The sequence below is a fragment of the Ailuropoda melanoleuca genome, chromosome 8 (genome assembly GCF_002007445.2).
Source record: "Ailuropoda melanoleuca isolate Jingjing chromosome 8, ASM200744v2, whole genome shotgun sequence".
Classification (NCBI taxonomy): domain Eukaryota; kingdom Metazoa; phylum Chordata; class Mammalia; order Carnivora; family Ursidae; genus Ailuropoda; species Ailuropoda melanoleuca.
Genome location: NC_048225.1, coordinates 20,769 through 48,198, shown reverse-complemented (window position 1 = coordinate 48,198; position 27,430 = coordinate 20,769). Strand labels below are relative to the sequence as shown.

Below are 27,430 nucleotides of genomic sequence, written 5' to 3'. Positions count from 1 at the left end.
GGATTAAGCAAGACCACTTGTGACAAAATACCAAACAAAGAGCCTTTTCAGACTGCAGTGCGGGGAGGGGAGTCGGAGTCGGGAGGCAGGAAAGTATGGGTTTTGTTGGCCCACCTTGCTGGCAGCCCTCCCTTCATGTCAGCACCCACTCAGGGAGGACAGCCGTCCTTGTCCTCAAAGCAATCTCACATTCTGGATCGGGGTCCCCTGTCGGCAGAGTGCCCAAGAGATGATAATCCAGGCCTTTTTATAAAAATGTATCTGAAATTTCCAATGGATTAGTGTTAGTGCTTACAACAAGTAGATAAGAGATGCTTTAAAACTGAAGAAAACGTTCTCTGTGGAAATGGTTTTGCTGTTTCCTCAAAAGGATGGAAGCTGTAGGTATGAAAGCCGTAATAGTCTAGAAGGAAACTGGACATGTCCTTAAAAATAGTGGCTTGCCAGGGTTACTCATAAATCGGCATGGAAGTCATAAACCAGTAGTTAAAAATTTTAGAATTAAGGGTGTCACAACCCTACCTCAGTGTAAGTTTAGAGGTTGTCACATGAGTGAATACAACTCTGGAAACCAGATTAAAAATTGAGGTATGAGTACAGTTACCGATAATAATTTTTTTTCTTTAAAAAGACAAAAGCCACTCTATCACCGTTGCAGCCCTTGCCTTTCCGTGGGTTTTGCACTTGAATAATGGCTGAGAACTGGTAAAGCTGTGAACTTCTTGTTCATAGAAATGCATATTCCTGTGGCTGTAAGAAAGAATGAAAGCCAAATTTAGGTGCTTTCCACATTTGTAATTCCAATTGACCCTGGAAAGGTCCTGTGACAGAGGCTGGAGTAATTATCTCACCCATTCTTATGGAAGAAAAAGACCAAAACAGAGACGCGGTTCTTGGTCTTTTGGTCATTAGTGTTTTGTGTCCGTTTTGTGCGTTTTTGGTTTTGTTTTACTAGCACGAGAACTTCCCCTCCTCCCCGAATCCTCACTCGACAGTACTTTCATCTTACTTTTATAAATCCCCTCATCTTGGCTCTTTTCTCCTTTGATTTTAGTTTTTCTTTTTCATGCGGTATCTGTGTTCAGCAGACGCTTCCCCTCCCCCTCAGGTGTGAAGTTCCTCTGGTCAACAGCAGCAGCTAAGGGGTTATACGTGGGGAGGCAGGACTGGAGGGGTTCTTAGAAGCCAGAAGAGTGACAGAGAGAAGGGAACGGGGTTCAGAATCTCGGAAGGAAGATGATGGATGGCTGCTTTTGTGACGAGTCTTGGTGACCTCTTCGCGGTTCTCATCCTCCATCCTGTTAACTCAGAAGTAATGCTGCTCTTCTAGAAACTCTCCTCCAGGAATCACCTTTTGCCAAAACCGACATTAGCAAATTCTTCTGAGGGAAAATTGCACTCTTTTCGAAAAGACATTGGAGCTAACACTTATTTTTTTAATGGAAAAGAGTATCTACTAAGGATCACTAGCTTTTTGAGGAAAAACTCCGATATAAAAAAGAGAGTACAAAGTATTCATTAAAAAGAAGCGTAGGAGTAAATTCCCCGACTGGTCTCTGTAGTCTTTATCACCAATGTCTCTGGGTTTAGATAAAAGAAGGTAATGTGCCTTTGAAAGTTCCAGAGGTGTTATAAAGAACAAGAAGGTGAGAATTAAAAACATAATAGCAGAGAAAAACTTTCAAAAGATGTATCAGAGGATAAAGTTAAAGAAATGTCCAGAGTATAATGCAAAAAACAAAAACAAACAAAAAAACACAGAATTAACTGGAAAATTGGAGAGAAAAGATAAGAAAATTAAATGGTAATCCCAGAACGTCCAGCATCCAAAAGGAGTCCCAGAAACTACACTGACAGCCAGGAACAAAATTACAGAGACATGAGTCAAAAATATTTCTCAGAAAAAGAAAAAAGTATTTCTTAGAAAGGCCACATTTTTCCAGATGAAAAGATTTACTGGGTACACAGAACAATGGAGGAAAAGAGATTCCCTCCAATAAAAAATGATGTAATTTTAGGGCACCAGAGGCAAAGAGAATATCCAGAATCATATTTCCTAATAGCAACTACAAAAACTAGAATCTAATAGAAGAATTGTTTCCAAGTTATTGTCAACCTCGAATTCTCCACCCAGCCAAACTACCAATAAGGTTGTTGATAATACAAAGTCCTGTTTAGACCTGCAACATCTGAAGAAATCTGTGCCCCATGCGTACCTTCTCAGTCAGCTGCTGGAGGGCGTGCTGTGCTGGAGTGTGAGCAGGAACTCAGTGGAGAGTCTGGGATACAGTGCGTGAGGAACCCAACGCCAAAGCAAAGCGAAGAGAGTCCTTGGGAGGGTGCCAGAAGGAAGATCCAAAGACAACGTACATTCGACTGGAGACCACATCCAGGTCCAGGTTAGCAGACCCTCTTCAAGAAGCTAAAATGCAAAAAACACATAGTACGTTGGATAAATTAAAAGAAGATTTAGATTGAAGGAGAGTAGAGTTTCGTTGAGTTAGTCATAAGTACACAGAACATGAAGTATATGAATACAGTAAAAGACTTTCTAACTACTGGGTTTCAGGACACAGGGAAGCGAGGAAAGATGCCTTGGTGTGCTGCTTGCCACATCTGGGACGAGACCGCATTATCCGAACCCCACAGTTACCTGGAGAGACTGACGCTGTAACTGTGGAATGATGGGCCGTGAAGTGTGTTTGTGTGTGCATGTGGACATGTGTGCGAGGGGAGGGAGATTGTGAACATCAGCCAAATGCTCAGCTTTGGTGGGAAGTCCACAGAAAATGACAAACCTGGAAAATCAGAAATCACAATATTACTAAGTTATAGAGATACAAGGATTGAAATTACAAAATAATCAACTGAAATAGTTGACGTTTTGCCTCTGGGGTTCAGGACAAGGGGGACATGAAGAACAAAGGGTTGCTGTTTTTATAGCAAATTAAATTGTGTATGTGCATAACTTTGATAAAACTAAAACTGGAACTGAAAACAAAGCAATAGCTATAGAAGTCAAAATAGATGTAGAAATCATTCCCTCATTACTTAACAAAAGTTCCTTATATGGTATCTCAAGGCCCACTCTATTATTTTTTTTTAAAGATCTGATGAGAGTTCACTATAATGCAGTTGACAAGAAAACCTAGTTACATCTGTGATACACAACCTTTCAATAATTAGAATGTCAAGAGACGACCTTAGATCAGGATACAGGAAAATGTTAGGAATTTCATATACTTTCTGGAACAGTTCTAGCATTTACCCACACAGCGTAACCCAACATTTATCATTGATTTGACGATGTTTCTCATGTAACTTAACATACCAAATAAGTAAGCCTAATGAGCCAAAATGACTTTAATTATATCAAATCTTGGGAAGTTTGTTAAAAAGCTCGGAAGGGTTTAAAGCGCATGCTTAAATAGGATTACAGATCATTACACAACTTGATATTTAATAATCCATTTACCCAAGATGGCAATAAGAGATCCTACAGGTTATATAGCTGTGAGCAAAATTCATCTCCTTTAATATTGAGAAGTTTTAACTTTCTTAAGTGATCAAAGACCTGGTAAAGACAAAACATAGAAACTTCGGCTTTCTGGGTAGATAAAAGAAAGAATAAACTTTGTTTATAATTTCTTACCAAAAACAGACCAACAGGGGTGCCTGGGTGGCTCAGTCAGTTAAGTGTCTGCCTTCGGCCCAGGTCGTGGTCTCAGGGTCCAGGGATTGAGTTCCGTGTCAGGCTCCCTGCTCAGCGAGGAGGAGTTTGCTTCTCACTTTCCCTCTGCCCCTCCCCTATTCATTCTCTCTCTGTCTCTTTCAAATAAATAAAGTCTTCAAAAAAAAAGAAAAAAAACCACACCAACAATCCAAGAAAACTTTGTCTGACAGAGAGAAAAGCCAAATCTCAATCTTACACTAGTGTAGTTTTATTTTTATTTTTTATTTTATTTTTGTATTATGTTCAGTTAGCCATCATCATTAGTTTTTGATGTAGAGTTCAATAATTCATTAGTTGCTCGTAACAGCCGGTGCTCATCACATCACATGCCCTCCTTAATGCCCATCCCCCGGTTACCCCATCTCCCCACCCCCTCCCCTCTGCAACCCTCAGTTTGGTTCTCAGAGTCCAGAGTCTCCCATGGTTTGTCTCCCTCTCTGATTTCTTCCCATTCAGTTTTCCCACCCTTCCCCCATGGTCCTCCGTATTATTCCTTATGTTCCACATAAGAGTGAAACCACATAATTGTCTTTGTCTGCTTGACTTATTTCACTCAGCATAATTCCCTCCAGTTCCATCCATGTCGATGCAAATGGTGGGTATTCATCCTTTCTGATGGCTGAGTAATATTCCATTGTATATATGGATCACGTCTTCTTTATTCATTCGTCCATTGAAGGGCATCTCGGCTCCTTCCACAGTTTGGCTATTGTGAACATTGCTGCTATGAACATTGGGTTGCATGTGCTCCTTCTTTTCACTACATCTGTATCTTTGGGGTAAATACCTGGTAGTGTAATTGCTGGGTCATAGGGTAGCTCTATTTTTAACATAAAGATCCACTTTAAAAAGTACTGGAATTGTGGCATATGTCTCGCCATTGGCCCTTGACATCGTTTGTTATTTATTTTTTATTTTTTATGTTTGTATTTTTAACGATTTTATTTAGAGAGAGAGAGAGCGAGCGCGGGGTGGGGGTGGGAGGAGCAGAGGGAGAGGAACGAGCAGACTCCTCGCTGAGTGCAGAGCCTGGGGCGGAGCTCAATCCCCGGACCCTGAGATCATGACCTGAGCCGAAATCAAGAGTCAGAGGGTTAAGGGACTGAGCCACCCAGGCACCCCCCCAGACGTCATTTTTTAAATTTACTAAGTTGCTTCTTTAATAAAACGTCATCCTGGTGACTTTTAAAGAGAAGACCATAGATGGCTGAAGGGCTCAGTGTTGAGTGAGTCTACGGAAAACACTGGTGAACACGGCAGCATACTCAGAGCTGCTTAGACAACCATAATCCATTTCTGAGTTGCTGACGCCTTGCAACTTCTTTGGGCATCACACTACCATAGACAAGAGAGTTGGCATTGAGATAGTTAAGGACTCGCAGAGAAAGATAATTAGGCCGCATTGGAGGGGAGGGTCGTTTATGGGGTCTTTAGACTGATTTAAGTTCTCTTCCTACTGGGAAATTTGTGATGGCTTTTCAAGGGATTGCTCTATAAACATTTATGAAGAGAGGAAACATCTATCCCATCTATCAGCAACCACACCTTTTTCCTTTTCAGCCCCCTAGCCTCCTAACGTGGCCCTTCCCTGTTCTGCAGGAAATTGCCCATTTGAGTCTCTGCTTGGTGACAGTGGTGAGGATTGAGCCTTAAACTTTAAGACATAAAGTTATAAATCAATAAGGAAAAAAAATCCCCATTGTAGCATTTGCTTGGAGAAGGCATCGCTTCNTATGTTCCACATAAGAGTGAAACCACATAATTGTCTTTGTCTGCTTGACTTATTTCACTCAGCATAATTCCCACAATCCCCATTGTAGCATTTGCTTGGAGAAGGCATCGCTTCCTTGTATTCCCAGACTGAAGCCTTACGTTGAAGGCTAGCCACCTCCTCGACCACTGTCTCCATCACAGAAGTGTTCTTTCCCACCTACGCCTTAATCACCACATTCTCATTTCCAGTGATGTTTGAGAACACCTCACAGAGTCCAAGGCCTGTTAATGAAACCTGGGCTGTCGCATCTGGTTGATTCCTCTGCTCTCCACCTGCACCCAACCTCTGCCCCACGCTGCCAACACACCCTCGCCTGAGTCCTACTCATCCTTCTGTGTTTAGCCTGTAACTTTGTCCTGGAAGCGTCGCTAGATGACCCTGCTCTAGGTTTATTGTGACAAACAGCTGATAACAAGGCACTGTGCTGATTCCCAATTTCTCCTGAGACTGTAAGATTTATAAGGGCAGAAAAGTTTCTACTTTTTTCACCATTGGTCTTCCTGGGCCTTACACCCTCCATGACTGAAACACACCTATTAATCCCAATGTGAATGGCACAGAGAGATTTTGGGAATTGCCAGAGTCTCCACCCCAAATGGAAAACATTAAATTCTGCAAAGTGCTTGACTTTCTTAAAGGAGAAGCTCTGGGAACCCATTAATAAATAAATACATCTTCATTTATATTATAGTTGGTCTAGAGACGGTGAGACAACATCTAATATACTTCAGGGCTGCATTAGATGAATGGCAGGTCATTTGGCCCAGTGAAACGCTCTTAATAGGATCTGTTCCCAATCTTTCTATTTTATTACAGCCGGGACACCGACAACAGACTGGCCCACCGGCGGCAGACGATTCTCCGTGAGAAGGGGAGAAGGTTAGCTAACCGGGGACCAGCATACATGTTTAATGATCGCTCAACGAGCTTATCTGCTGAGGAGGAACGTTTTTTAGATGCTGCTGAATATGGCAACATCCCGGTGGTGAGGAAGATGTTGGAAGAATGCCTCTCACTGAATGTCAACTGTGTGGATTACATGGGCCAGAATGCCCTGCAGCTGGCAGTGGCCAACGAGCATCTGGAGATCACAGAACTTCTTCTCAAGAAAGAAAACCTGTCTCGTGTTGGGGACGCCTTGCTTCTCGCTATTAGTAAAGGTTACGTTCGGATCGTGGAAGCCATTCTCAGTCATCCAGCTTTTGCAGAAGGCAAGAGGCTCGCCACCAGCCCCAGCCAGTCTGAACTGCAGCAGGACGACTTTTATGCCTATGATGAAGACGGGACACGGTTCTCCCATGATGTGACGCCCATCATTCTGGCTGCCCACTGCCAGGAATACGAAATTGTGCACACCCTCTTGCGGAAGGGAGCTCGGATCGAACGGCCACATGATTACTTCTGCAAGTGCAGTGAGTGCAACCAGAAACAGAAGCACGACTCCTTCAGCCACTCCAGATCGAGGATTAATGCCTACAAGGGCCTGGCAAGTCCAGCTTACCTGTCACTGTCTAGTGAAGACCCAGTCATGACAGCTTTAGAGCTGAGCAACGAGCTGGCGGTCCTGGCCAACATTGAGAAAGAGTTCAAGGTAGGTCGTCCACGTTGAGGACTTCGCTCTCCAGGAGCTGGAGTCCAGGGTCTTCATAACCTTCCTTTAGGTGCTCAGAGTTGTGCTAGTTAGTCCCTGTGGACAGGAAATCACCGTCCGTGTTTTTTGAACAAGGTCTTTGTTATCGTGAAATGTAGTAAAACTTTTTAGAGATGCTATACTGTAGACACTTCACATTTGTTCTAATTCACGTCACAGCCCTGAGAAGATATTAGTTGCTTTTCAGATGAAGAGATGGAGGCATAGAAAGGGGATTAAGTCCCAAGACCAATGACTGGTAATTGGCGGAGCTGGGATCAGAATCCAGGTGGGCTGTGGTCCCAAGCCGGGTTCCGTCTTCCGTGGAACTGGGTCTGTGTTCAGAGCACGGCGGGAGGTGCTGAAGGAGGTCATGGTGTGACTGGGGAGACGCATGCACAGAAGTGATAGAGAAGTGAAAGGACCACATGAGCTCTGCAAGTCCAGAGGAAGCAGCGTTTAGTTCAGCTTGGGTCTCAGGGAAGTTACGGGCATGATGGCATTTCAGCTGCTTAGGGCAGAATGCATAGGATTCGGGGATGCTGAGGAGGGACAAGCTACTTCAGAGCAAGATAACAGCAAAACCAAAACCTTGTAGCTGTGAAAGAAGTTGTCACTGGGTACATGGGGAGAGCTGCCAGACGCCGCCCGGGCCACGTGCTGGTGCTGCGTTTGGGAGGATGAAAGCCCAGATTCCCAGCACGGGCGCCACCATCAGTCCTCTCTTTCCAGCTCAGACGTGGTCAGGCAAACACTTCTAAGTTACTAATGTGTGGTGTGACCCAGAGTTAACTCAACCTGCCAGATTCAGTGTCTCTTTCAAGGAACCAGAGTCACAGTGCCGCGTCTGGCGAATGGTCTTCTGCCAACACTCACTTTCCATGACTTTACCTGTCGATTCCAGAGAACTTAAAATATGAAAACATTTGTGAATGGATTCCCATGGTCTTATTCTTTCTTTTAAAAAAAATGTGTTGTTTTGTGTGATTGAGAATTAGCAGTGAACTGGAAACAATTTTTTAGGTCAGGTATTAAATAACACAATTAAATATTATCAGCCGATGTGGTTCCTACTGAACAGTGTTGCCCCACACTTGAGCATGCTCTCCTTTTAAATATCTAATTACACCTGAGCCTTTTTGGAATTCTAGGGAGCGTCGATTTTGCTCCTTACATTTTTGTCTTTAAAAGGACTAAGGATTCATCTAGGAACTGAGGACTACCTCTCAGGCTGCATGCAGTCAAGTTTACTTTCAGCTGCGTGGGTGCTTACAAATGTCAAGGAAGGGCCTGTTTTCAGATCTTGCCTTTTTTTTTTTTTTTTAAAGATTTTATTTATTTATTTGAGAGAGAAAAAGTACAAGCAGGAGCAGGGGGAGAGGGAGAAGCAGGCTCCTCGCTGAGTGACGTGGGGCTCAATCCCAGGACCCCGGGATCATGACCTGAGCCAACGGCAGATGCTTCACCCACTGAGCCCTTCAGGTGCCCCAGATCTCCCCTTTGATGACATAAAATGAAATAACTGTGTTTTATTGAGTGCTTGCTAAATGCTCAGCCCCGTGCTAAGTACTTTGCACAGGAGATTTAACACTTGTTTAATCTCCCATTCATAAAATGGGAATAATAATAGCACCTATCTCACTGAATGGTTTTCACCTATGTGAGATCACGTGGCTGAACAATGGAAGATCTGTGATTTGATTACAGGGATATTTACAGGTAGACGTCCCAGCCCCTAGCCACTCTACGTGAGAGACCTGATAGTGGTCCTGGGGAACATATGCACTTGCCTACTTCATCATTTGTCCCCAGGTCCCTCATTGACTGTGGCATGAAAAGGGCAAAGCTGTCTCCTTGTGACTCTGCGTGTCCTCTGACCAGATAGATGGGTTGGAAGTAGCATGAGCCGTTCTCAGGGAAGCATAATTTGTTTGATCAAGTTGCCTGTAGCGAACCTGTTTGCACCTGCAGTTAGCGAAGTGTTGCCTGTGTAGACATCACTGACCCGTAATGGAAGGCCAGTTGGCATGATTTACAGAGAGGAGCCCAAGTTGGTGCTTCGTACTTACCCATATAGACTTCCCCCAAATACTACCTTCTTTTTTTTTTTTTTTTTAAAGATTGTATTTATTTATTTGACAGAGATAGAGACAGCCAGCGAGAGGGAACACAAGCAGGGGGAGTGGGAGAGGAAGAAGCAGGCTCACAGCAGAGGAGCCTGATGCGGGGCTCGATCCCACAACGCCAGGACCACGCCCTGAGCCGAAGGCAGACGCTCAACCGCCGTGCCACCCAGGCGCCCCCCAAATACTACCTTCTTGACTCACATCCAGAGCCCCTCATAGTCCAGCGTCTTTGTCTCCTGATTCTTTCTAGGGGTCTTTCCATCCTCAGCACACCCGTGGTTTCACGATGGAGGAGACAAGTCGCAAAGCTATGGTTCCCACAGTAAACGCTGCCACTCGGGCTGTGTGACCTCAGGGACCTTAGATTTTTGATGTGCGAAATGGGAATAGTGTTTGCTCTACTTGCTTCCCAGAGATCAAAGTAGAAAAGCATTCTACAAAGAAGAGACAAAGGGCATTGATTCTTACAGGCAAAGGGTTTGCGGCCAAACAGAGCTGGATTTAAAGCCTGATTTTGGTACTCAGTGGCTGCATGATCTTGGACACGTTATTTAACCAAACTAAGCAAGATGACTACAAAGATTACAGGAGATAATGGAATCCATTTGCAATGCAACAAGCTAGAGTTAATAGGTTTTCTTGATTAACATTGGGCTATAAATGGCCTCATTTCAATGGAAGAGAAAAAACAGGGAGGAAGTAAGTTTTAGAAAGACCTGAATGAAGATGTTAATGCATGGTATATATAAATCAGAGTGCTCTTTTTAATTGAAGTGTCATTGACACACAGTGTCACGTTAGTTTCGGGTGTACAACAGAGTGATTCAGCAAGTCTATACCTTTCGCTGCCATCTGTCACCACACAACCCCATTACAAGACCATTGACTGTATTCCCCGTGCTGTGCTTTTATTCCCGGGAACTATTCGTTCTATAACTGAAAGCCTGACCTCCAGTCTCCTCCGCCCATTTTGCCCACCGCCTCACCCCCTCTCCTCTCTGGCAATCACCAGTCTGTTCTCTTTTATGAGTCTGTTTCTGATTTGTTTGTTTTGTTTCTTAAATTTCACGCATGAGTGAAATCATATGGTATTTGTCTTTCACTGTCTGACTTATTTCACTTAGCATAATGCCTTCTAGGTCCATCCATGTTCTTGCAAATGGCAAGATCGCATTCTTTTTCGTGGCTGAGTAATATTCCATTGTATGTGCACCACTTCTTCATCCATTCACCTCTCAGTGGCACTTGGACCACGTCCAGATCTTGGCGACTGTACATAATGCTGCAGTAAACAAGGGGTGCGTGGGTCTTTTCAAATTAGTGTATTCACTTTTCTTTGGGTAAATATCCAGTAGTGGCATTACTAGATCCTACGGTATTTCTACTTTTAATTTTTGTTTAAGATTTATTTATTTATTTATGGGGGGGTGCACACGTGTGCTAGAGCAGGGGAGTAGCAGAGGGAGAGGGAGAGAATCTCAAGCAGACCCCTCTGAATGCAGAGCCTGACAAGGGGCTCAATCTCACGACCCTGAGACCATGACCTGAGCCAAAACCAAGAGTCACTTGCTTAACCCACTGGGCCCCCCGGGTGCCCCTTACTTTTCTGAGGAGCCTCCAGGCTGTTCTCTGTAGCATCTGAACCAATTTATATTCCCACCAACAGTGCATACGGGTTCCCTTTTTTCTGCATTCTCAGCAACACATTATTTCTTGTCTTTCTGGTTTTAGCCATTCTCACAAATGTCAGGTGGTATCTCATTGTAGTTTTGACTTGCATTTCTCTAATGAATAGTAATGTTGAGTATGTTTTCAAGACGTCATTTTTGACATTTAAATATGATCTACACTTTCTAAATCTTCCCAACATAATAGTAGGTCATCAACAGTAAATTACAACAAAATAATTTTCTTAAATATTCTTTTCTCTGAAGAGAAGAATCTTGGTTTTCAGACTTTATATTAGATCTTGTCTTGTGACCCTGATTTTGGTACAGAAAGTCCCTCAATAGCAGTTTATTAAATAGATAAATGACATATGTTTGCTTTTCTCTGAAACCTCTCCAAATATCCTGTTTCTCAAGTTTACCAGAACAGTTTACAAGATCTCCCAAAGATCTATCGAATGTGGGTTATGCATCTGCAGATGAAGTCACGGACGTCAGGGATACTATGTGTGCAAAGTTGTATGATCAGGCTGAGGGGAAAGTTGCTTACTCTGTAATTTTCCTGAACCCACAGGTGAGTTTGGCAGAGTACTTTGATAACTTTGATTATGTTTTAGACAAATCTCCTTTCTTTGGATACGAAGAAAATCTTTAAGGTGTGATATTTCAGAAATCCCTCAGCAGAACAGCAATTAAAGCACATTAAGAGAACAGTAACCTTAAAGATGAATTTTTTCTGTTTGCTTTCTCTACAAACTGTCGAGTCACTGATAAATTGCACTGCGTGCACAGTAAACATGCTGCTTCTCCACTCGTGCTTTTTGTTTTGCTTTGTGTTTCCTAGAATGACTACAAGAAGCTGTCGATGCAGTGCAAAGACTTTGTCGTTGGGCTCCTTGATCTGTGCAGAAATACCGAAGAGGTGGAGGCCATCCTGAATGGGGACGTTGAAGTGCGCCACAGCGGGGGAGATCCCGGCCGTCCAAATCTCAGCCGTTTAAAACTTGCCATTAAATACGAAGTAAAAAAAGTAAGGTCGGGCCTGAAGCCCCATTTACATTATTTCCGGTTCTTCTTGGTGCAACATCAGGGCGAAGGGCCGGCGTGATTGTCTCGGGCTGGGCTCTTTAATGCATGGGTGCACGAGACAGGTTGCCTCGGCGATCTGAAGGGCTGAGCTGCGAGTCCTTTAACCTACTCTACGCGCCAGTCTTTGAAGTCTAGACTTGTTTACGCCGTGATTGCCGCTTTGCGTTCCTTAACCAATGATGTAACAATGACAGCTGTGTCCAGATTACAAGGTATTGGCTATGTGAGAGGAACACCAGCGTTTGAGACCCAGTTCCATTTCCCATTTGTTGATGTGTTCCGGCTCGGGGCCCGAGCCCTCAGATCCCCGCCAACACTGTTTGTGGAGTACTTTTAATCTGTGTCCTCACGGAGCACCCCCATTCGTGATTGCTTTCTTAGGTTACGTATCTTTAAAAACAAAAACACAAACAATAGTTTTTAAGGATAGGGTCTATCTAAAAAGTCTATATAGACTTTTTATTATGTAATAAAACAGTCCAATGAAAGTCATATATGCTTATGGTAAGTTTTCAAGCAGTAGAGACATGCCCCCTTTCTCTCTTCCCAATTCTTTTTTTTTTTTTTTTTTAAGATTTTACTTTTAAGTAATATCTACACCTAACGTGGGACTTGAAGTCACAGCCCCGAGATCATGAGTCACGTGCTCCAGGGACTGAACCCTCCCGGCACCTCTCTGTATTCCCAGTTCTTAATGGAGAGTAGTTAGTCACTATTGTATTCCTCTCCACAAATTCATATTTTGGACGTCTTCACATTTCAGTAAATAAGCATCCTTCTCATCTTTTCAAAGGCTGTGTTGTTTTATTATTTCATTCAATCAGCTTACTATTTAAGAGTTTATTATTATTCTTCAGGCTTTTGTTAATTCAAAATATTTGCTACGTTTCCCTTCAAAAAAAGTACCAGTTTATATACAGGCCAATGGTGTATCACAGGGGTTATTTTTTTCTACTCAAAATGTGTGTTATTAAATCTTACCATTCTGAGAAGGTACCCATTATATCATGTTTTGATTATCTTCAAGGTTAACCACCCTTAAGCATTAATAATTCCTTTATCTAACTTTTCAATATTTTTTATCAATTCTTATTTCACATTATTGCTTTTTGTATATCAAATAATGTTGACCTCTGTCATATGTGGCATTCGTTTATAAAAAATAAATATGTGAGAATAAAAAATTCTGAAAAATAACAAGTAGAATTTAATTATAAAGTTTTCTTAATTGGAAGAGTTTATGGCACAGGAATAAAAATATATCAGTGGAATAGAATAGGCAGTCCAGAAACAGACCCATATACAAATGGGAGTAAATAGGTGTAGCACTGTAGGTCAGTGCAGAAAAGGTGATGAGCTTTTTTATTTTTATTTTTTTAGAGATTTTATTTATTTGAGAGAGAGCGTGCACACTAATGGGGGGAGGGGCGGGGGGGAAGTAGGTTCCTCACTGAGCAGAGAGCCTGACATGGGGCTCCCTCGACATGGGCCTTGATCCCAGGACCCTGAGGTCATGACCTAAGCCAAAGGCAGAGGCTTGACCGACTGAGGCCCCCTGGTGCCCCATTGGTGTGCTTTTTTTAAAAAAAGGATTTAAGGGGCGCCTGGGTGGCACAGCGGTTGGGCGTCTGCCTTTGGCTCAGGGCGTGATCCCGGCGTTATGGGATCGAGCCCCACATCAGGCTCCTCCGCTATGAGCCTGCTTCTTCCTCTCCCACTCCCCCTGCTTGTGTTCCCTCTCTCGCTGGCTGTCTCTATCTCTGTCAAATAAATAAATAAAATCTTAAAAAAAAAAAAAAGGATTTAAGCATCTGGGACCAGTGGGATCTTTATATCACTCTTTCAAGATGGAAAAAACAATATGAGTCTTTGTGCAAAGTATTGATGAATCATTTTATAATATTAAATTTCAGAAATTTTTCTATGCTTTCAAAGAAAGCCCATCAGTCATAAAGGAAGAGTTTGATAAATTGGACTCTTCAAATTTGTATAATATATATTGGAACCTCTTGCCGCCTTGCTTGATGCCTGTCAACTAGATGTGTTACGTTAGTTCTTATCTCTAACAATGTTTTTCTTCGGGAACCCCGAACAAAACAGTAGAACACAAGAAAGGAGTTGATGAACTTTTCTCTGATCCAATCTGTCGCTTCCCTGCTAGTTTGTAGCGCACCCAAACTGTCAGCAGCAACTTCTGTCCATCTGGTATGAGAACCTGTCCGGTCTACGGCAGCAGACGATGGCGGTGAAGTTTCTGGTGGTCCTTGCGGTGGCCGTCGGATTGCCCTTCCTGGCTCTCATCTACTGGTTTGCTCCGTGCAGCAAGGTATGTCTGGAACCGTGCGCATGCGCCGTCTCCCAGAAGTCTGTCCAGCTGTACGTCAGTACCCGCGAAGCAGGCAAAATTCTGTCTCCCCAGTGAAAATTTCATGGAAGCTGGGCTGAAATAACACTGTTGTTTTTAACATTACAAAAATAACATCTATTTGCTATAGGAAATAGAGGGGGAAATGGATAGAAAATTCACCCGTAATACCACCACTGGTGAGTTGAGAAAGAAGACCGAGTTACTGTTCCGTATATTTCCTTTCCATCCCCTCCGTGTCTATTCATATATTTCTATACATTTTAATGAGGTCATAGTATGCGTTGAGCTGATATTTCAAATACAACCCTAAAAGATAAATTTTTTTTTTGTCTTTTTCTCCTCCTCTGGCAAAATTTGAGATGGAAGTGCTTTTTCTTGTATTTGTTTTGGCTAAATGACCAGATACATCTTATTTTAAGTAAAGAAGAATCGTGTAAACACTGATATGCCGCTTGTGTCAGTGAGGAGCATTTATTTTAGGGCAGCATACAGTACCGGGACAGCAAAATCCATCTGCCCACACCTTGGTGGAAATCATGTGTTCAAATGGACCCGCCTTTCCCTAGTGTGACAGATCGGTCTGGAGCACGGTTGACCGGTCGTGCCGGGAGCAGGCACAGGATTTGGTCAGCAATCCTATTCTTCATGTGTTTGAAGCCACACTTCTGGAATGTCTGTCTCAGCTCTGAGAGTCAGACTGGACTAACCCTGCAGCTGTGTGGCTAGGATGTGTGCGGACCGTCCATGTGCCGCCTAGAAACGCCGTTCGCACCCTCGCTGTTCTTCACACGGGCGGGCTCGTTTTCAAACACCTGTGGCAGGTGGCTGCAAATGCCTGTGTCCCATGACCAACATGCTGTCTTCTTGTTACTTGGTTACGTATTTGATGCATTGGCTCAAAGGGACCTTTCTAAGTGGGTCCTGGCAACAGAATGCCGTCCAGGGGTGATGGTGGGAGCTGCTGGAAATGGAGTGTTTTCCCCTCAGGTGGAATCTGTCGTCATGGGTCTTTTTCCCTTAAAACATATAAGGCCCCCAAATTGAGCTTTTATAAGTAAAACATAAATGATGAAAAGAGTGAGATTTACTAGAATGAGAAATCAGTAGCATAGATCTTCTAGAGAGTTGTAATTTTTCTTTTCTTCCCTTTGTCATAGGGATGGCAGATTTCACTTTGAAACAGAAATTCTGAATTGTCCTTTCTGCCGCACGGGCCACACCTGTGTATGTGGTGTTCTCTTCATCCCTTACCCTCCTGAGTGTCCAGAGATTGAAGCCGACTGAGTGAGCGGGGGCGGGGTGTCCTGAATCACCCTCGCTCCCTGATTACTCTGTGATCAGTTCAATGGTAGTAACTTTCCAAACCGAATGATTGCCCTTCCCCACATCCACTGAGTTCAGACTCATGCCTCCAGAAGGCTGGGTGTCCTGACAAGACACTATTTGTGGCAGTCCTTAGAGTTTCTTAGATTTCGACTGAATCCTCATGAAGCGGATTTCCTTTACTATTTCTTCTTCTCTGGCCATGTTTCTTTCCTGGAATCTCTTTTCCATCCTCATTTATGCACCCTGAGGCAAATAATCAAATTAAAAGGACACTACCAAGATATTTTTTTTTTTAATCTAAAATCTATTTTACTGCCTGTTATTTAGCCTTTGGAGTATGATGATAAAATCGGTTTTCACAGTTTTTTCCCTTAGCAGTGATCATAAATATTATTTACAGGTTATAGGGGAATATTGCTTAAGCTATATTAATGCTTTAATTTAAAACACTATTTTAAATACTAGGAGCACCTGGGTGGCTCAGTTGGTTAAGCATCCAACTCTGGATTTCAGCTCAGGTCATGATCTCAGGGTTGTGAGTTCAAGCCCTGCACTGAGCTCCATGCTGGGTGGGGAGCCTACTTAAAAAAAATTCTACTTTAAACACATCCATGAGAGGTAAGCCAGACCAGATCGCAGGCTTGTGCACCTTACAGAGCCCCTGTGTCCGTGTAAAGTTGGTTTTCTTGCCTCAAGTCTCCTTTCTTCTTGCAGAAGTTTTTTCTTTACTTGTTTTCTTTTTCCACCATAACCCAATATGTTTTATGATCATTACCATAAAAATAGGTCGAGTCATGACTTCAAATCATTTTAGCTTAAGCTAGCTTCAACCTTTTTTTAGAAAATGTTTTATTTACATTCAATTGATTAAGATATAATGTATTCGTTTCAGAGATAGTTTAGTGATTCATCAGTTGCGTACAATACCCAGTGCTCATCACAACACGTGCCCTCCTTAATGCCCATCCCCCGTTACCCCATCCCCCACCCACCTCCCCTCAAGCAACCCTCAGTCTGTTTCCTGTAGTTTAGAGTCTCTCATGGTTTGCCTCCCTCTCTGTTTTCATCTTATTTTATTTTTCCATCCCTTCCCCTGTTTTATTCCTTAAATTCCACATATGAGTGAGATCACGTGGTATTGGTGTTTCTCTGACTGACTTGTCTTGCTTACAATGGAATATTACTCAGCCATCAGAAAGAATGAAATCTTGCCATTTGCAACGATGTGGATGGAACTAGAGGGCATTATGCTGAGTGAAATACGTCAGTCAGAGATCGCTTCAACCTTTTCTGTTCCTATTGGTATTTGGCAGTTAGCTATTTAGTCATCAATAAATACTTGAAAAAAGTATAATACGTAATATCCAAAGCCAAGTGTTTCTTCCCTCAGAAATTTGTCGGGTGCATTAATTATTCACCTTAGTCAATTAGTAAGTCCCCTTTCTACAGGTTTTTTATTTTTAGAAATTTGTTTACAGCTGAGCATATACGACGACAAATTTTACTGAAATGGGTAATGAAGTCCACTGAAAGGTGCCACAATCTCCCTTAGTTTACAGAGAAACAACCCTCAATGATTTGTAATAAGAAATAGAGGATAGGGGGGTGCCTGGGTTGTGCACCACATTTGAAGTCTCCCGAGATCGAGCCCCGTGTGGGGCTCTGACCCCCTCACCCCTGCTCGTGCTCACTCGCAGGCTCATGCTCTCTCTTGTGCTCTTACTCTCAAATAAATAAATAAAATCTTTTTTAAAAAAAGAGAGAAGGGACTAAACTGTATGATTTATTTCAGCTTTAACTTTTATGATTTTGAGAAACACAGACAAGTAAGGTTTGTAGGAACAGAGAACATTGATCGCAGTACAGCTTTTAGCTTTTTTCAATATGAGAAGAACCTTCTTTTGTCCTCGAAGAATCACCATATCTCTGTACTTTAGTGAAAAATATGCAGTTGTTTGCAAACCAAACAGAAGCACTGACTGTGAAACAAGAACGCCTGCTTTCCGCTCCACCACTTGGGAGCTGAGTGACGTTTAGGCCAGTTCCCAGATCTCCCTTCCTCAGATTCGTCAACGTCTACATGGGCATTTCAGCAGTACCTGTCCTCAGACCGTTGTCATGGTGACACGAGTGAACAGAGTAAAGCACTGAAATCATTCCTGGCACAGGCAAGTGCTGGCTAGGTATTGGAGCTACTAATTTACACATTTTTCTGTTGTAACACATCCAGTTGAAAATCTGTTCAAAGAATGAGCCCTCTCCTCAGAAGGACTGCAGGTGCATACTGAGTCGTTCAGCATTTCGGGGGATGCAGAGCCCTTGAGAATCACCGTGGACGCACACCGCCCGTCTGCCCGCTGAGGATTCCTGCATCTTGCATGGAAACTCATCCTGCACTCATAGGAGCTTTGACTCCCTCCGTATGTCATGTGAAGAGTCTGACTTGCACATCATTTAGGACTTTACTCATTGCCACTCAGCTCATGAGGGAGTGAACCTGGAGCCCCAAGTTAGCAGGTTGGGCTTTCAACACAGCGTCGTTCCAGGACAGCGTTCCGAGTACCTCATGGGGGCTGCCTGCCGTCCAGGTCTTGGTGCTTATGCTTCTGCTCTGGTCAGCAGAACACCCGCGCGGTGTCACGAGCGCTGGGGTCACTGCCAGACGCCTGCGAGGACAGCAGGCAGGCCGGACACCGACCAGTGCAAAGTCGATTCCCTCCAGACCTTCACTACTGCTTCTTCAGCCCTTCATACCCGCTTCACTAGTTTGCTGTTAACGAATAGTGATGATCCTGTGCTCTGCCTTTTGTCTTAAAATATTATTTTGTCGGTGTTATATTTTAAGAACTTAAGAATCATTGAACAGAAAAGTGAACTGATTGAATTATAAATCCAGAATATCAGCATATGCAGAGGAGGGACATGACCAACATTCAGACAGCATAAGGAATTATTATTCTTTTATCGGTTACCTAAACATACATAATGACCTTAGGAGAACATGGGAATACAGCGGTATTTGTGCTTGTGTATATGCGTGTGTGTTTTGCAAAGTGTACGAAACAAAGTTAAGATTTTCTTTCGGGGTGTTTTGTGGCAGATGGGAAAGATCATGCGCGGACCGTTCATGAAGTTCGTGGCTCATGCCGCCTCCTTTACCATCTTTCTGGGACTGCTAGTCATGAACGCGGCTGACAGATTCGAGGGCACCAAACTCCTTCCCAATGAAACCAGCACAGATAATGCAAAGCAGCTGTTCAGGATGAAGACGTCCTGCTTCTCGTGGATGGAGATGCTCATTATATCCTGGGTAATAGGTAAACACCGGTATTCTGTCGTCGTGTGTGCGTGTGCAGCCTCACAGCTGGACCGGCCGAGGCTGACCCTTCGCACATCAGGTGCACGGACATGTCCAGCGTGATGCGGTGCACCCAGCACCCACCGGGGTCTTCTGTGTGCTGTTGAAGTGTGGTGATCTTGGGTCCAGCACCAGGCGCACAGCCTTCTCACGCACCACGTGCTTCTTAAGTTCCCAAGAAAAACCCGGATGAGGACAGTAGGATGGTGTCAGTCAGATCTGGCCGGTGAGGAAGTAATGCTATTCGTATTTTGAGAGAGCTGGGACGTCAGATTTAAAAACAACCACGTTATTTCATGTTGAGATTTAGTAGGAAGTGAGCTAATAGTCACTCGCATTTATTAAACAGCTACTCTGCACTGAACTGTTCAAAGCACTGTACGTGCATTAGATCACATGGTCTCTGTGCCTCGGTTCTGCAATCCGTAATGTCACACTAACATCTGTTTTACAGTGTTTGCTTTAGATCCCCACAAGTAAGTGAGGCCCAGAGAAAGCCGAATCACTGCACTGTCTTTAGAAGCAGTCGTACACACGGCTTGTTGTCAAATATAATGCAAAGGAGAAAGGTATTTCAATCGGATGTTTATGAACAAATAACTTCAGTGGTTAGGTGGTGCCTTTGTTAGGTAAGGAGGGTACCCAGGTGAATGAGGCAGAGCCCTTGCAGGGAAGGGAGTTAAGTGTGGGGGTCAGGTCAATATGTAAGTCGATCACTGAAACCCCATGACAAATATTATAATTGAGACATCATTAGGATAATATGAACATACACAGATTGGACATCTAAGTCTGAATGAGGTGGGATGTAGAAAGGGCAGAGAAGGCCTCCCCGGGCAGTACCTTGCATCTAAGACTTTGGAGATAAGGCAGTGTCCACGGACTGAGTGTTTGGGGAGTAAAGACACCACAAGGCTTGGAACCATTGCACAGGAAGCTGTGGAACTAGGATGGCCCCTAACACACCTGAAATGTCAGGTGAGGTGCCCCGCTGGAGCGCAGGTGTGTGTCAGGAGGGGGGCCCCCTGCTGGAGCGCAGGTGCGTGTCAGGTGGTGGGCCCCGCTGGAGCGCAGGTGTGGGTCAGGAGGGGGGGGCCCGCTGGAGTGCAGGTGCATGTCAGGTGGTGGGCCCCGCTGGAGTGCAGGTGCGGGTCAGGAGGGGGCCCCCCCGCTGGAGTGCAGGTACAGGTCAGGAGGGGGCCCCCCCGCTGGAGTACAGGTGCGGGTCAGGAGGGGGGCCCCGCTGGAGCTCAGGTGCCCTCAAAGGCAGGGGTGGCAGCAGGTGGGGTGGCAAGATGGCTAGCGGTGCCACCACATCTTAGCAAGGTCGTGGCAGCTGAGAGGTGATAGGCAGGTGAGTCCGAGGCTGAGAGACGGCTGTGGCCTCGCCCACCCCAGTCGGGTGAAGGCAGGGACTCAGGCCTTGAGGAAGCAGGAGGAGTGCACTCTTCACACAGAGGGAGCAGTGTGGACTCCACCTGGGATCGGTGGGTGGTGGCTACGCTCTGGGGGGAGGGGGACGGAGGGACGGTCCTGCTTGGCACTGGCAGCATGAAAAGCTGATGAGTAGGTCTGGGTTGCGGTTGGCTTTGAGCGCCCACGGGATTTTCAGGTGAAGCTGTCCACTAAATACTAGAACGCCCGCTCACAGGAGAAATAGGGATGGGGGCTTAGCGGGTGCACTGCATCACCTTAGAGAGAGAAGGAGAGCCTGATCTGTCCCTACTTCTTTTCTAATTTAAGTGACATTTACCAGATACCATAGAGCTATGAGAAATAAATTACATTTCACTCTGAGCATTTGATGTAAAATAAGAACAGTCATTTGGACCTGGCCTTTGTCTCCGTAAACTACCCGCTCACGTGCTGGGTTTGTACGTGTGTCAGTATATATAGTGTACGTAGCACCGTGCTTGGCACATAGGGTGTGTCTAATACATTTCAGATAATTATGATTATTATTAAACTTTTCTTTAAGGATTCTTGTTACTTTTAGGGGCGCCTGGATGGCTCAGTCAGTTAAGTATCCAGCTCAGGTGTTTTTTTATTTTTTTAAGATGTTATTTGAGAGAAAGAGAGAGAGCGTGAGCGGGCACAACTGGGGAAGGGGCAGTCTCCTGAGCAGGGAGTCAGCATATCTTACCAGCCTGGTGCCCCTGAACGTCTTTTAAGTACACTTACATGTATAGAATCAGCGGATTAAAGATTATTGCTTGGTGGGGCGCCCGGGCGGCTCAGTCGGTGAAGCATCCAACGCTTGACATCAGCTCAGGTCTCGATCTCGGGGTCGTGAGTTCAGGCCCCGAGTCGGGCTCCACACTGGGTGTAGAGACCACTTAAGAAATAAAAAAATGAAGATTGTTGTTTGGGCACTCTTAATCTTTGTCGGATTGCCTTCCGGTGACCCGCCGCTATGGCTGGACTGAGATCTGTGGGGACGTGGGCGTTAGGAGTGGGTGGGTGGGATGTGGCCAGATTTTGACGGGTTTCGAATGTGAGGCTGAGATCTTTCAAGCTTATTTTGTTTTATTGAAGCGCTAAGGCCAGCATGAAATTGAATTGGATCTATTTTAACCCCTTTCCGATGCAGGCATGATATGGGCTGAATGTAAAGAAATTTGGACGGAGGGCCCCAAGGAGTACTTGTTTGAGTTGTGGAATATGCTTGATTTTGGCATGTTAGCGATCTTTGCGGCATCATTCATTGCAAGATTCATGGCATTTTGGCACGCTTCCAAAGCCCAGCGCATCGTTGATGCGAATGATACTCTGAAGGACTTGACCAAAGTCACACTGGGAGACAACGTGAGATATTACAACTTGGGTGAGTCTGTGCTGCGCAATGTCAGTTAATAAAAATGCAGTTTTCCGATAAAAGAGAGTCAGTCAGAGCTCGGTTATGACTCAGTTCTCACAGAACTGCTGGCTTCTGCAGAAGCTCTGGGCTCCTGCCCTCGGTCTTCCTCCTGGAAACCTCTGAATCACAAGAACCCTGTCCCTTTCTCTCCTGGATCAGTTGGCAACCCGCCGTTGAGAACGCCTGCTGTTTGTCTTAGATTGTGTTTCTTTGTGTCTATTACAGACAGCCCACGTCTGAGTATCACTTCCATCTAAGACACTAAACTGTGGGGCCACAGGGACGGTTGGGTCCCTGGGGGGCTGCTCATCAGTCACAGCACTCTTCCCCAAACAGGCTCCGAACTTGATGGGAAAAACAGAAAGCTGTGAGGCCAGATCCCAGCCTCCAGTGCACACCAAGCTCAGGCTGGACGAGCGGGGTCTGAGTCTGTTAGCCCACGGGCTCAGTACAGTCACCCCCAGAATGAGGCAGAGTGTCCTTGGGTCTCCAGACAGCGGTGGACAGGGCAGCAGGTGTGAGGTGGTGTGAGATGTCCTCATGGGAGAGCAGACGAGTACTCCCAGGAAAAGGAGGATGGAGCTGAACCCCGTATGCTCAGTTATCCACCCTCCCAGGGTAGCAACCAGAACAGGCGTTCCACCCCCAGGAGGAAGGGAAGTCAGGATGGAAACAGATTCAGTGGGCGCTTAGGGGAGGTCCCTCCTTGCAGAACCCTGAGGTGGGATCACTTTTCAATATTTGTTTTAAGTCAGTTAACGAACAGCTCACATCTCTGGGTTTATTGGCTGTGTCTCATAGAGATCTCTGTATTAGTATTTTTTAATATTTATTTTAATGGTTAACACATTTTTAATATACAGAATCCTAAAAAGTCACAGTTATCTATTTATGCATTGTACTCATAGACTTACTATAAAACAGGAAACTGCTTTTACTGGTTTCTTGTATCCCTTCCTGATTTCACTTCCCAGCAAATAAGCAAATAGAATCCTATTTTTCCTCTTTCTTACACGTCGTTTTGCATTTTTCTTCATAATGGCTTCTTAATTGGGTTTTGATGACCTAATATAATAATGCTAGAAAAATGAAAAAATGAATACTTGCTACATTTTTATGGGAAAAATAGATTTATTTGAGTGACCAATAAAAATAATTTCTAGTAAGTTGAAATAACTGTGAGTATTTTGCAAGTTCCAGGTCACATTATAGTGCAATTATAAGTTGAAGGTTCAGTAATACACAGCACCCCTTGTGTAGTGCAGAGCGTGTTCCAAACACCCAGTGTATGTTGGCTTATTGAATTTTCAAGTAGATGAAGAAAGGGAGGAGCGGCAACTCACTTTTAAAGATGCAAAAATAAAAGTAAGAGAAGTTAAGTAATCTGTACCAGCTCACGCACACACACACACACACACACACACACACACACACACACACACAGAGGAATTTCTGCAGACACCAAGTCCCTAGCTTGAGCTCTTAACCATTATGCTATATTTTTATGGAAAATTGCCAGCAAATCAGGAGGGTCATTTTCTTATAATTCAGAAGCTTCAATATGCTCGACCCTTAAAGATCCCATTTCCATCAGATTTGTGTTTCCTAATGTAATTATATTTCCAAAGCAGAAAAGAAGTAACCTGAGTAAACAACTTACAGAAACTCATGATGACTCTTGTCTTTGCTCTCTCCTAGCCAGGATCAAGTGGGACCCCTCTGACCCTCAAATCATATCTGAAGGTCTTTATGCAATTGCTGTAGTTCTGAGTTTCTCAAGAATAGCTTATATTTTACCAGCCAACGAAAGCTTCGGGCCCCTGCAGATATCGCTCGGGAGAACAGTGAAGGACATCTTCAAGTTCATGGTCATCTTCATCATGGTGTTCGTGGCCTTCATGATCGGGATGTTCAACCTCTACTCGTACTACATCGGTGCAAAGCAAAACGAAGCTTTCACGACGTACGTGACCGCAGACGCTATGAGGGCGGAGGTCGCAGGTTAACTAGATGTTAGCGTAACAGGGGTCATAGGTGTCCCTGCGGTGGGTGATGTTTCTCTTTAGCAGAACGGGAGGATTTTTAAATGAATTGGAAGAACTCGAAAACGTAGGCACCTTCCTAAGACGAAGTCGTATAGCTGACGTTTCTAGCGCCAGTTCTTGTGGTAAAATACCTCACATCACTGTACTGTCTCTGTTTCACAAAAAGGACAGACTGAAGCTCAGAAAAGCTAGTAACTTGCTGAACGTTGCGTAGCTGCTAGCGTATGGAAAAGCCGGGGCAGGAGCCCTAGTTCCAGACTCCAGCCTCTGCGCTCTGACCCGCTCGTCAGACGCCTGGGGCACCAGGAGGACAGCTGCTTTCCTAGCCCAGTTCGAGATCTATCACTGAGAAGATCCAGGTCATCCACAGTGACGAGAGTTTCCACTTAGGTTCACCACAGCCGCAAGTGTGTTTTATAGCGTCTGCTTAGGGTCAATCAAGTGCTAGGTCATGCGTGTTACAATGAGAAGGGTCGACTGAAGCATAAACTGTTGTTAGCCATAGTCTTGTCAGGTGCAGTTCATCAGAGAAATGAAACCAGCTCGGTTAAGCTGAGGGGCTTTGCTTTGGTCCATAATTACACATAAAGCATTGACATTCCTACCCAAGACTCAACAGTGATTTTGGTAATGGCGTCATTGTCCTATGCTCCTTAAGACACACGCTATTATCATCTATTTATCAGACATAAGTATAGATAAGCAGGAGACCTAATAGGACTCTAATAAATTGTATTATTTTTATTAAATAATACGTTTAACACTTCCATTGCCGAGGCTATGCATTGCTTGAATGTTGCTGTCTGTGGCGAGGAAGTTATGTTGATAGCATTTGTTAAGTGCTTACACGTTGAGCTGAGTGCTTCACCCTACAACCATCTGGGAGATGAAAGTTATTGTACCCATTGTACAGAAAACAGGTTCAGAGAAGTAAAGAATTTTCTCAAGAATATCCAGTAATTGGGGCGCCTGGGTGGCACAGCGGTTAAGCGTCTGCCTTCGGCTCAGGGCGTGATCTGCTATGAGCCTGCTTCTTCCTCTCCCACTCCCCCTGCTTGTGTTCCCTCTCTCACTGGCTCTCTCTATCTTGGTCAAATAAATAAATAAAATCTTTAAAAAAAAAAAAAAAGAATATCCAGTAATTGGTAAAGTCGCTAAATCAACTCACTTTTATTATGGGATTATTGTCATTTATACACTGTACTATCTCCTTTCTCTCTTTATTTTTCCCCAGAGTGGAGGAGAGCTTTAAGACACTGTTCTGGGCTATCTTTGGACTTTCTGAAGTGAAGTCAGTGGTCATCAACTATAATCACAAATTCATTGAAAACATCGGTTATGTTCTTTATGGAGTCTATAATGTCACAATGGTCATTGTTTTGCTAAATATGCTAATTGCAATGATCAACAACTCCTTCCAGGAAATTGAGGTATAATTTCTGTACATTTGTATGCTCTGTGACTACAGGGTTGGATGTATTCCAGGCATCAACTCAGCAACAGTGGGGAACACACAGGATCCTTTTCCTCGTTTGTTCTTTGCCTGTTTTATATACTTGTCCGGCTGGTAATCTAGAAAATGTTAACTCTTTGCTTGGAGAAATGTTGTCTGATTCATTATTTAAAAAAAAAAAAAAACACACACTTTAGAAATACTATGTCACCTTGAATTTATATTTTATTTAAAAAAAATTATTGCTTTCAAATACCAGTAGTCTCCAAATCTTGTTTGTAGTGATGTTCAAAATTGACCCTTTCCTGAATTTAGAATGATAGAATAAGTTTTTGTTCCAGAAATGTTGGTCAAATTTATGATCTCCTGCAGAACAAAAGAGTGAATAATTTTTCATGGTGTTTTTTTTTAGAATGTAGAAAAATACATTTATATCTTTCAAGATATTTATAAACATAAGCACATTTTGAGATCCGTCATTCTGTAAGCCTGGTAAAATTTCAGACAGATTTTGGAAAGACTGTCTGAGTAGAACTTTAACGTTTAAAACAAATCTTGGCCTGATCTTTGGGGACCGAGAGTGTTTGCAGGCATCTGGCTACAAGTTGTTGGAAGAATCCGGGTAGTTCTGTTTATGCCTCTTTGCTAAACTGTCCTGTGTATTCTTATAGGATGACGCTGATGTGGAATGGAAATTCGCAAGGGCCAAACTTTGGTTTTCCTACTTTGAGGAGGGAAGAACTCTACCTGTTCCCTTCAACCTGGTGCCAAGTCCAAAGTCCCTGTTTTATCTCTTACTGAGACTTAAAAAATGGATTTCTGAGATGTTCCAGGGCCATAAGAAAGGTTTCCAGGAGGATGCAGAGATGAACAAGGTAATTCAACTTGATAATTTAAAATTATATTTTTAAACACTATGCTCATTAAAACCACCGTACTACAACATGGTCCATGATGACATGTCCAGTCATTCCCAAAACAGCATGGTCCTTTGGCTTGTGTCTGTGTAACAGGAACTCACTGGACATTTCCTATTTAAAAGAATACAGGAAAAAATCACGAAATGTAAGTATAATGATGTATTATCTGTAGTCGGCGCCATGTTTGCTGTGGCCTCGTGCTCCCAGCCCACCTTCCGTTCACACAGCATGGTCAAGCATCAGTAGCTGATTCTGACTCGGGGGAATTTCACAGTCTCTTAACTTCTACACTGAAAACTTAAGAAATCAATTACTCGCATGTAATATGGGAGACTAAGCTTGGCATTAAGTAGTTTAAGAAAGAAAGATCGAAGGGTATTAACTGGAGAGAGTCATCCCGCGCGGCACTGCCATCTCGAGAAGCCATAAAAGACATAGAGCATGTAGTTGAAGGGGTACTATGCTCAGAAGTGTTTCAGGCACAGGTGGGATGTTGTGTAGAACTGCGTATGGGGGTGGGGGCAGTCCTCTACACCCAGGAGAACCACTGAGAGATAGATTCATTCAAAGAAGGGCCAGCATAGGGACAGGTGTGGCTAAGGTGTCATATGATGGGGAATGGAAGGAACTGGCTGTTGTTTCCAGAGAAGGAGGATTGAAGGGGAACAAGGTAAATACCTTTAGAGCTCCCAATTTTGACTAGGATGTATACTTGCTTTTTTTGTCTCTTCAAAAACAGGAAGAGAGGCAATGGGCAAAAGTTGCAAGTAGTTCAATTTTAGATATGTGTAAAAACAAACATCATAACAAGATCTATCCAACAGAGTGAGCTCTCTTGTGAAATAGTGAGTTCCCCATCATGGCAAGCAATCAATAAGTGCTAGATGACCAATATTAGGAGTTTTGAGAAGGCCTTCCTACAGTGAGTGGGCAGTTGAGCCAAATGGTTGTAAAAGTTCCTTGCAATTCTAAGATTACTGAGAAAAAAGAGAACCATTCTAATTTCTGCTCTGTTTTGCCACTCACCACTTGGGATTCTCAAGTAAATACTAAGCTCTCTGAGCTTTACTTTCTCCAACTGTAC

The 27,430-nt window shown here is 43.8% G+C and overlaps 1 protein-coding gene across 4 annotated transcripts in view; it reads left to right on the top strand.

Annotated features, from left to right (window-relative positions):
- The window catches only part of TRPC6 (transient receptor potential cation channel subfamily C member 6), a 101,836-nt gene that overhangs the window by 62,034 nt on the left and 12,372 nt on the right, over positions 1-27,430 (top strand). For all 4 annotated transcript variants that reach the window (XM_034665630.1, XM_034665632.1, XM_034665629.1 and 1 more), the window contains exons 2-9: positions 6,324-7,098; positions 11,775-11,960; positions 14,181-14,345; positions 18,814-19,030; positions 21,662-21,895; positions 23,627-23,891; positions 25,208-25,403; positions 26,098-26,301. In XM_034665630.1, the coding sequence (XP_034521521.1) occupies positions 6,324-7,098; positions 11,775-11,960; positions 14,181-14,345; positions 18,814-19,030; positions 21,662-21,895; positions 23,627-23,891; positions 25,208-25,403; positions 26,098-26,301 (2,242 nt within the window). The remainder of the gene's footprint in view (positions 1-6,323; positions 7,099-11,774; positions 11,961-14,180; positions 14,346-18,813; positions 19,031-21,661; positions 21,896-23,626; positions 23,892-25,207; positions 25,404-26,097; positions 26,302-27,430) is intronic.